Source organism: Polypterus senegalus, chromosome 16 (genome assembly GCF_016835505.1).
Source record: "Polypterus senegalus isolate Bchr_013 chromosome 16, ASM1683550v1, whole genome shotgun sequence".
NCBI lineage: Eukaryota > Metazoa > Chordata > Cladistia > Polypteriformes > Polypteridae > Polypterus > Polypterus senegalus.
The window spans coordinates 58123796-58135354 of NC_053169.1; the positions used below are offsets into that span (position 1 = coordinate 58123796).

The following is an 11559-nucleotide window of genomic DNA, read 5'->3' on the forward strand; positions in this document are numbered from 1 at the left end:
ATTCATTTAAATGTCTGCTCTATAAACGGTCAATGGTACTTTCCATGCCCACCATGGTGACCTTGGGTAATGAGGAATCAGGGTTTGATTTGGGAGAGGCAGCATGAGAAATGGCTATCATATCCAAGGAAGGCAGCAGGTACACAAATTATCCACTCTCTGCTAAGGGAGGCTGTGACCAAAAAAAAAATAAAAATGCAGGATTCTTTCGAGGCCCTGTAATTGGAATGAGCATACTTTAAATCCTTGGATAAGGATCTATTGGAGGGCAAGTCTGATGCCAGCAGCCACAGCAATTCTCACTCCAACAGCATATATTAAAGTTGCTGCAGTTAACATTAGCATCCTTGAAGCCTACAGAAATATTCATAATTCAGGGCCACCTTAAATTCCCTTGCACCTTGTCATCAGTGTCTTTGTTTTGCAAATGTGTCAATCAGCACTGGCAGCATGCTCACTCATCCCCCACCTAGGCAGCTGAAGTCAAGTCAGATGCAAAACTCTCAAAGCTGAAATCTCTTTCTGCCAATGAGATGTATGTAATAAATAATATATCATTATTTGGAATACATACATTTTGTGTGTGTTCCGGGTCTACAATGATCTGTGTAAATGTAGGATGACAGGAAATGCAAGGCAAGAAATGTTGAAGACATAGCAATAATGACAAAATGCTGACGTGAAGTGTATAGTGTATGAAGACTGAAGTCCAAATATCAAATAAACACTTTCACAAAAGTTACAATAAAAAAAGTGCACTTTTATCTACACTAATAAAAGGCAAAGCCCTCACTGACTCACTCACTCACTACTAATTCTCCAACTTCCCGTGTAGGTAGAAGGCTGAAATTTGGCAGGCGTATTCCTTACAGCTTACTTACAAAGGTTAAGCAGATTTAATTTCGAAATTTTACGCATAACGGTCATAACGGTCGACAACGTACGCCATGTTGAACTTTCTTATTTATGGCCCCATCTTCACGAAATTTGGTAGGCGGCTTCTCTGCGCTAACCGAAACCAATGTACGTACTTATTTCAGTGGTATGATGCCACTGTCGGCCGCCATATTGAACTTTTCAATGGTCTTTGTTACTTATGGGCCCATCTTCAAGAAATTTGGTACGCGGGTTCCCAACGCTAACTGAATCCTACTTATGTACATATATACGTCCATAGCCTGCAGCTCGGTCACCGTGTGAGGCGGTGTTAGGTCCCCCATCCCAACGCCTCCCACGTTGTTGGCTGCCTGCCTATATAAGGCCGTCCGTCGCTCCAGTCTCTACATTCCCTTCCTTGCTTCGCCACGGGATTCACGTCTTCCTGCTGAGAACTACAGCCTTTATATTTAATCCACGGCTTCTCTGCCGTTTTATTGTTCATTTATTACGATTATAGTTATTGTGTAGGTATTTTAGACTTACTTTATATTGATCAGGTACACATTTCCTTTATCATTTCAACCGTACCCCCATTAACATGTCTATTGAGGTGATCACAATCGATCAAAGAACTGTCACTTACCGAGTGGTTTCCATGCCCAGAGATGGCACCTGCCTTTTCCATTCTCTGTGTTACATAATGCACGGCCATATCAGGCTCACTCTTGATATCCGGAGGAACATTGTGTCTTATGTATTGAATGACTGGGACAGGTTCAAGGTGTGGACGGATGACGGTACAGGAGATAATTATACTACACAGGAGCACTTTAAGAGTGAAATGCTTAAGCCCTTCACCTATGGTTCTGCATGTGAGTTGATGGCTGCCACTGAATTGTTCGGTTGTCGCTTTCAAGTGTATCGAAATGGCCAAATATTTTACACCTTTCGACAACCACCAATGCCTCTTAAACCTCTTAGATTCACAGGTGACGATTTCAGTAGTGGACACTTATGTTTATGAATGTTTAAACTCTCAAAAGCTGGATGTGAAGTTATCGATGAAACCAGTTGTATAGTTACAACACTTGACAGATGCCAAATGTCTCTTCAACACAAGTCCTACCAATACTGTCGTAATTGAAATAAACCATGAAACTCAAACTGATTATGACAGCAGCAATCCAAGCTGTGAGATATGAAACAAGATTACTGTTCACATGGCCAACTGTACGTTGCATGCTCAAGAGTAAGCTCAGTGCACAGCTTGGTCATATTACAACCAGAGGGCCGAACTCACAATGTGGTATACAAAGAGATCCTTAACAAATAATTATTGGTATATTTTCCCTCAGTTTAAAAAGGTTTAATTTTCTTCTTAATAAAAATTTTAAGGCAGTACTTCACCGCTGCGAAGCGCGGGTATTTTGCTAGTTCAAGAATATAATCGAAAAAAAAAAATATTCAAGTTAAATGTTGCTGTTAATGTGTAAAAACTGAAGCCCAAATATCAATCAACACAAAGTAGATATGTCTGCTTGGCTGGTGCAGAGGTAAGAATTGCTGCTTCATAATCAACAGGATGTGGGTTCGAGCCTGGGTTCACTCCACTATTACTGTTTTGAGTAGTGAGCTGCTATTAATATTACTATTATACAAGTTGAGCCAAAATGATGTACCACATTTCTCAATGTCATTGCGCGTGGAAGAGGCAGCCGAGTGGGTTGGAGTAGGGGGTCCTTTGATAGGAGATCCCTTATAGTTTTCAGTCGGCAACAGCCTTGGTCCAGTGCACACCGTGCTGTTGAAGCGATCTTCAAAAATAACAAATCCATTAACACTATGCAACGTGCCTTACGAACACACTTCAGCATTCCTCCCATCGGTGACGTCCCAAATCGGAAATCAGTTCTTCAGTGGGTGTCTAAATTTAGCCAGATGGGTTCAACATTGAACAGAAAATCTCCAGGCCGTCCTGTCCTTGGACTGTATGAATGCCTGAAAACATCCAAGCTGCAAGGGCATCAATTTTGCAGTCTGCCTTAGGCATTTCCAAAACGTCTTTGAGGAGGATTTTGCATGAGGACCTTAATTTCCATCCATACAAAATGATGGTAGTGCAGGAACTCACCAAGTGGGATTGGGAGAACCATACAGAGTTGTGAGCGAACATTCTGCAAACCATTCATCGAGATGCCATTGTTATGTGTAGCGACGAGGCACAATTCCATTTGAATGGTTGTGTAAATAAGCAAAACATTCGCTATTGGGCTGAAACCAACTCTGAATTTCATCAGAGACCACCTGCCCAGTAAGCTTTTTACAGTTTGGTGCGCCACTGCAAAATTTGGCATTGTAGGCGATTACTTTTTTAAAGAGGGGGGCACAAAGGTGACGTCACTTCAGAACGTTATATTGAAATGCTAGAGAGCTTTTTGCAGCCCAAAACTGGAAGAGATGGATGTGGTGAATGCCTAGTTTCAACAGGACGGAGCAACAGCTCATATGACATGGAGATCAACGCAAGACTTGCAAGTGACATTTCTGGGGAAGCTGATCTCCCTGTACGGCAATGTCAGGTGGACTTCACGTTTGCCTGATCTTGCTCTGTGCGATTTCTTCTTGTAGGGCTATCTTGACTCGAAGATATACACCCACCGACCTCAATAACTTGAAGCCATCAAGGACGCTATTCGCCACAAAATCACCATTGTTCCCCTTGAAAGGGCCAAATGAGTGATGCGAGCGTTCAGAAATCATCTCGAGTGTAGCGCTAATGATGGCCACCACTTTGAAAACATTATTTTTAAAACACAGTGGGGGAAAAAAAAAATCTTTTTTGTAAACTCTTCCTTGTGTCGTAATGAAATTTATTTGATCTTGTAGCATTTTTGTTGCATAAAGGTTTGAAATGTGGTACGTTTTGGCTCACCCAGTAAAATAAAAACACACATTTGAGTTGAGTCTGTAAACACCCAGTGTAAATTTTTGCTATTTGTAAAAAACAGCATTTTTTTTTTTTTAAAAGCGACTTTTATTCTCTCAGTGACATTCACGTGGTACAACGAACTTGCCTCTCCCTCTCTCATTTGATGGAGTTTATCTCCATTCTTTTCACAAGTAGGTGCTGTGGTTGATGTCTGCTCAGAACTATTGTACCAGTAATTGAAGATACAATGTTCTGTGACCTTTATCATACTATCATGCAGCACTTGCACTTAAACAAAAGACACCCGTGCAGAACTTTTGAAAAACGTCAGATTTGCTCAATTTCAGAAATCTGGCAATGTTTTGTTAGAAAATGTGTTTTGAGTTACAACCCAGAGCAAAGACTTTCCGAGTCTGTGGTCAAAGATTATGGAGCAGTTTCTGGACAAAGGGAGAGCCGTAACAACAAACAGCTTCTTCACAGTGCTTTTGCTAGCTAATAGACTGCTGCACTGCAACACAACTCTGCTTGGCACCAATAAGGTGGGATTAATAAAGTATCTATCTCTCCATCTATTTAAGTAAAATGGGACTTCCAACTGCAGCTATAGTCATTTTGGTATGCAAGCAACTCACCACACTAGTGTTTAGAACTGGCAGTGCCATGCTGACAGCATATGCGCTCAAAAAGAAGCCTTTGATTGGAGTCTGTAACAACTGATGCAAATTTTTGCTACCTCTAAAAGATATCGCTGAAGGGATATATGCACGTTACACACAAACAATGGTGAATCATGTCTTCTTAGTATCTTGTTACATGATTTTACCCAGATTTATTCTTGAATAAAAGCACATTTGTTTCGTCATACCTTTGATAAATTGTTTATTTTATATTCCAGTAACCACTTGAATGAGAACAAATTTGTCTCTGACTCTCTTGCGCATGCACACACACATTCAGACATGAAAACGTCACTATTTGAAAACACTATGCCATTTGAACACGAGTTGTCTTGCCTGTACTCCACATCATGGTGCATTGTACTGAGAATACAGACAGACGTCTTGTTCTTGGGCGCATACACCATCAGCATGACACTCCCTACCAGATCTAAACACTAGTGTGAAGAATTGTTCACATACAAATTGACTTTAGCTGCAGGTGGAAGTTCACATCCTGTTTTACTTTATGGTGCCAAACAGAGTTGTATTGTGGTGCAGCAGTTTATTAGCCAGTGAAAGCGCTGTGAAAAAGCTGTCTGTTGTGATGGTTCTGCCTTTGTCCAGTCTGATAGAAGTCACGGGACATCATATCTGTCTGGGAGAGGCACGTTTGTTGTACAACGTGAATGTCACTGACAGAAAACTGAATAAAAAAAAAAAAAGCACAAACTTTTACAAGTAGCCAGCATTTACATCGGGTGTTACAGACTCAAAAAAATGGGGGGGAGGGGGTGTTTAGTATACATTTGCAAAACAAAAGGCGCTGATGAGGAGAGGTGCAACGGAATTTAAGGTGACCCATGATTACAACTTTTTTCAGGGCTTCCGAGATTCTAGTGTTAAACAGCAATTCTTACCTCCGCACCTGCCAAGCAGCCATCTCTACTTTGTGTTGATTGATATTTGGGCTTCAATTTTCACACAAAGACAGCAACATGTAAATTAAGTAATTTCTTTTTCTTCAGTTATATTCTTGAATAAAAGTACAACTGTCTTATAACTTTTGTGAAACTGTTTATTTGATATTTGGACTTCAGTCTTCACACATTATACACTTCACGTGAGCATTTTATCATTATTACTATAAAATGAAAAAAGTTTCTATTTTTCTTATGTGTTCAACATTTCTTACCTTGCATTTCCAGTCATCCTAAATTTACACAGGTTGTTGTAGACACAGAACACACATGAAATGTATGTATTCCAAATAACAATATATTATTTACCATATACAATTCCAGACACCTCACTAACAGACTTCAGCTCTGACAATTTTGCATCTGGCTTGACTTGAGCTGCCTTGGTGGGGAATGAGTGAGCAGGCTGCTTGCTGCCTCTACTGATTGACACATTTGCAAAACAAAGACACTGAAGACAAAGTGCGACGGAATTTAAGGTGGCCCAACATCAAGAATATTTTTGTAGGTTTCAGGGATTCTAGTGTTAAAAAGCTCAGAGTTGGATCTTGGGATCAAGCTGTCCACCATGAGGCAAGCTATTGCTTGTACCAGCCTCTGAATCTCAGCACCCTCACGATGCTTTTGACGGAGTGTCCTGTGGGGTCCGAAGCATTTACTTTTAAAAAATTAAAGTGTAAAACACAGACCCCTGTGTCCATATACTGCACCGAGAAATAATGGAATAAGAATCTGGTTCTATTTTGTGGGTTTCCTGAACTGGAGCTATAATTAAGAGGGACTGCTGGGCGCATTTGTATTGCGCTGCTAGAGATGAAAATTCCTGGACTGGTACAAGACGAGCGAGAACAAAAGCATTTACCAAGAATGTTTTCATTAATCACGAATAAAAGTTGGAGGTTTGGAGAAGATCAAATACCGTCATAGTTCCGACCATAAACAATACCAACTGGTGATCTGGTGGAATTATTCCCCTGACCCGCTGGGCAGACAAACAGGAAAATGAAGTCTTTGGGTTCCGGGGGAGTAGAGTTGCAAAGTTGAAACTTAAAGGATCTGATGGAACGGCACCACCAAGTGTTGAGCCTGCAGCTTAATTCAACATGGGAAACCTCACCTGGCCCAGACATGGAGAGGACTGACAGATTGATAGCCGTTTCTCAATTCTGTGGGTGATGGTGCATGGCCGTTCTTAGCTGGTGGAATGAATTGTCTGGTTAATTCTGATAATGAACAAGACTTCCTCCTGCTAAATACGTAGTTATGTGACCCTCAAGCGGTCAGTACCCAACTTCTTAGAGGGACATGTTGCTTTCAGCCACATGAGATTGAGCAATGACAGGTCTGTGATGCCCCGAGATGTCCAGGGTTGCATGCGTGCTACACTAAATGGATCGTGTGTCTACCCAGCACCGAAAGGCAAGGGTAAGCCGTTAAGGCACCATTTCCGACAGGAAACAGTGCTTGCAAATGTTACCCACGAATGAAGAACTCCCAGTAAATTTGGTTAACTGATTAACTCCCTCCCCTTTGTACGTAAGGCCTATCAATACAGCCGATTGGATGGTTTAGTGAAGTCCTTAGGTCAGCCCTGATGTGGTCAATTGCAGCCTCTGGCGGTGCATCAAAATGAGAACTTAACTATGTGGAGGAAGTAAAAGTTGTAGCAAGGTTTCCGTATGTGAACCTGTGCAAGGATCATTACTGATGCATCACCAAGGGATGGCTAAGATTGAGATTACAGCCCTGTCTTTCCCTCCCTGGACCACCTTGGGACTGCCTCCTCTCTCCGAAAGGCAGGAGCTGGTAGCGGCGTCAACAGATAGCTGGACTCAAGTCTGCCATGCCTGCCCAGCACACAGGCCTGGGGAGTCCCAGGTGACAGGCACTTGGACCTCTCATGCCACACGATCTGGGACAGTCACCAGCTACCTTCCATCCTTTTGGCTGGTGGGGTTACCTGGGCACCTACCTGCTTCGGTAATGCCTCTCCTCTCAGCCCAACTCATGGCACCTGGGACCTTTATGCCAACTGCTGCATTGCTCTTTTCCTCCTTGTTGGGCCTTCAACATTGACCTAGTTTGCCCTGCGGACCGGTGACTTAAGAGAGACTACTCTTGGCGTTGAATCAATCAGCTCTTGTGTCAATGAAGGACGTGTCTAGCTGCGAGAACTATTGTGATCATTGACGCTTCAAATGCACCTTGCTGCCTCAGTTCATTCCCAAGGCCACACCTGTCTGAGGGTCACCTTTCCAATCTGGGGAATTCACAGAGACCAAAGCCCATTCATCCCCCTAAGTGTAGAACTGTGGTGAGCGTTTGCCGTGTTCCATCCTGTTCCATTGGAGATGGGGTGGCGACATTCACCACTTCCCCAGGCATAGAAGGTGCCAGTCTGCTTTCAGTGAAAGGGCATTAGACCAGCACCTCGACCTCTGCATGCTCCTGAAGAGCAGGGACATCCACCAACCTGGTGGGAAACATCAGTGCCTGCCCCCAAGAGACGAGACCCAATGCAGTTCCAGCCTGCCTACCACTTGTACACTGTTCAGAGGGAGCCCAGCCCCCTGCCCTGGGTGAGTCACGGGACCAGTGCCAGCTGGGCATAGTTCCACTGTGGCGGTGTGCTGCGACCAGCTATGAGGAACCGGTGTTACAGTCATCCCTATCTGCAAGCTCACCGCTCCTGGGGGCCAAGGGAATGACCTGCCCATCACGCCACTTAATCATTCATGTTCCCCCCCTGACACAGCTATCCCCGTCTGCATTGCATCCTTCACCATGTCACATCGCCGGGGTGGGGTGTGACTATGATGTCACAGAGGGGGTACCAGGGGTTAGTGTTTCGGGGGGTTGGGTCTCATTTGAAACTCTAGTGCAATGAAAGTGAAGGGTGTGGCACCAGTTACCCAGATGGCCCAACAAAGCAGGATACTGCCCCCCCTTTGCCCAGGCACACCACCGGCCCATCTCGCCCACCCCAGTTTTATTTGGTAATACAAATGATTGTTTTCGGGCAAAACAATCTCAACCTGTTCTCAAACTTTAAATGGGTAATAAGTATGGCTCACAGGCATTGAATGAAGAGTCACTAGTGGGCAACTTTTAGCAAGCAGAACTGGCGCTGCGAGATGAACCGAACAGGTTAAGGCACCCAATGTCAACACTCATCAGATTCCGGAAAAGGTGGTGGTGGATATGGACAGCAGGAGGTTGCCTTGGAAGTTGGAACCTGTTAAAGAGTTAATAGTAAAAAAGACTGAGGGTCACATAGCTTAAAAGAGGCAGGAGTGGTATGGGGCAACGATGGAGTAGCATGTAGGGTCAAGTAAGTCGGGCAGGGAAAGGGTCATGCAGTGTACAACAGGGGCTAGAAAAATTTCTAAGTTCCCCCTTAGAGCAGAGGGTGATGTAGCCGGGTTGGCCAAGGGGCATGGAGTCCTGCCAGACAGGGGATCAAGTAAAGTCAGAGAAAGAGGGTAATTGTAGTTTACAACAGGGTCTGGAAAAATAAGTCCTTTCAAGACCAAAAGGTCATGTTGTATCTGAGGCAAGGGATCATGTAGGGATAGAGGCCAAGAAGCATGTAAGTTGACAAATATGGTTCAACCACTTTTTAAGGTTCCAGAGCAAAGTATTTCTGCAGGGTGGGTGGCAGATGGTCATGTAGGGTCTGGGGCAGAGGGTTCCTTAGGGAACTTAATACCTTTAATGAAGCCCATAAATTTGAGCACTTACAAGAATGTACCCAAATGCATTGTGTTATTTGGACCTTCTTTTGACATAATTGTAAAGTTAAAGTTAATCGAGTTAATAAAGATACTGGAATAATCATAACTTGCATGTCCTTTTTCATATGAAACAACTGCAAACCCACTTTTACCCACCCTTGTATATTTTGATATTATGAAGTCGGTTGTTTAAATTTAGTGAAAGTAGAACATACGGAAAAATGGGGGGGGTGTGGGGGAGAAATAATAATACAACATTGTTTTCAGATATACGTGTGGGTGTGTGTGTGTGTGTGTGTGTGTAGGTATATGTGCATTAGATGTAATCACTACTACCCCAGGACATGAGGTCACTGACCATCTTGTCTCCTTTCCCACCCACATCAATAAGACACCTAATGAGGGGAGCCGACTCCGTCTCTTTCTGTCCACAGACCATAAGAGCAGGGTGTTCCTGGCAGGAGGCATATCACTTGGGTATGAGCAACCTGTCGGATGGAGCTCCACCTTGAAGCCTGTTAACTCTTCAGAGCCTTACTGTTTTATCCAACAGAAGAAACCAGTTTTTGTTCTATTTTGCTTCTCTATGCTCTTGTTATTTTGGTAAAGTTTATTATTTCACTAAACGAAGTGAGCTGGTTGGCACCCCAACAATTCATTTGGACTTGTATATTCCTCTTGATCGACAAATGTATTGTATACTGTATATTATGTATAGTATGTACAGATGCTGTGTAGAATATATCTTATCACTACCTAAAATGACTTTAATCCAAAGGAGGACATGTCTGTTAAAAGCTTGAACAAAGCAAAAAAAAAATCATGTTTTTTTAAAGTTACAGTGCAGGAATAAATCGAATAACTTGGTGTATCAAGATTGGTTCAAGAATAAGACAAGAGGTCTTACAGTCTCTACTTTAATATTGTACAATGGTTATTGTTGTAAGAACAATGTTCATGGTGTAAGTAAGTAGATATCCCAAAAAAAAGTATGTTTTTGAATACTGTCCAGTATTATCCCGTATATATATCAATACTTGACAAAAAGATTTGCTTGTGTAGTAAATAATGAAAATGAATGTGTTACTTGTGGTTAATATTTGTTTTACACCATACATACATCTTGTTAATGCATTAAAATCTTTTAAACAGCTTTTCTATTTAAAAAGAACCATAAATACCTAGTCTGGGTTTGTTTTCAGTGTTTCGTCGGTTCCTCTTGACATAGCTCATTAGCCAATCGAAGATCTGAATATCACAATGCACAGAAATATCTACCTCCTCCCAGCGCTGAGCATCCATGGACAAGTACTCAGCAAAGTACTGCATCTCTTTAACAAGAAGGTCTCGAGGGCAAACAAAATCTTGCTTTAGGCCCTTTGCTTCATCACAGACATGAATCACCATATTAGGCCTTAAATGAAAAGATACGTCAAAAAAAGTAATTTATATAAATCAACAATACATTTCATAAATAAAATTTAAACACTTCTGAAAAACCGTCCAACTTGCAATCAAAGTATAAACAGCATCCAAGACTTTTTGAAAGTACACAAACTATAGCAATTATCAGTACTATTTATTTTAAAATGTGTTGGAAAAGGTAGATTCTACAGTATTGTGTGTATTTTTATATATTTCACAACTGGAATTGAGTTAAGTAATATTTTTTCTGTGTTACATTTACTGTTTAGACTTCATCTTGTGACCTTTTACCATACTGATGACAATACAGTAGCTATGATATGAATGTGACAGTGATTGCACTGTTATTTTGTAATGAATGAAATAATCCCAAAGACTTTTCAGTATTAGTCAGCTTATTTTTCAAGAAGGTCCTACCATTAGGATTGTGCTTTGTTTCTTGACTGTTGCACTGGACTCCCGATTATCATCTTGCATTAAGATTCTTAGTTGCGATTTTTACTCTCATGGTTTTGATCCTTTGCTTTCCTTGATCCTGCCCTGATAATGACTTCATTTTGTGATTATCTCCTGGGGCCTAATGTAATATTCTGGGAGTAGAAGTCACACTAAACATGGTGTACAGGCAAATGTGGAAATGTGTGTACACAAAAAAAATTCCAGATGCATAAAACCTTGCATACGCCAAGTTCAATGCACTTCCCCTTTAGAAATCCCAATAAATGTGAAATTTTAACACGTGTACGCGCCTACAGCCACACCCCGCCTCCTCCCAGAATTTTGCTTATTTTAATATGCAAATCAATATAAATATCACCTTTCGTTTGGTGTTTTGTTAAAAGACAATATCAAAAGCACATGGAAATAAAAGAAGAATTTCAGATAATGCAAAGTGGAAGCTAGGATAGAGATTTATATATACACATACATATATATATACACATACATATATA

General features: G+C 41.8%; 1 protein-coding gene across 8 annotated transcripts in view; it reads right to left on the reverse strand.

Moving 5' to 3' along the window:
- The window catches only part of kiaa1841 (KIAA1841 ortholog), a 124626-nt gene that overhangs the window by 85291 nt on the left and 27776 nt on the right, over window positions 1-11559 (reverse strand). For all 8 annotated transcript variants that reach the window (XM_039737972.1, XM_039737971.1, XM_039737978.1 and 5 more), the window contains one exon: window positions 10363-10595. In XM_039737972.1, coding sequence (XP_039593906.1) covers window positions 10363-10595 — 233 coding nt within the window. The remainder of the gene's footprint in view (window positions 1-10362; window positions 10596-11559) is intronic.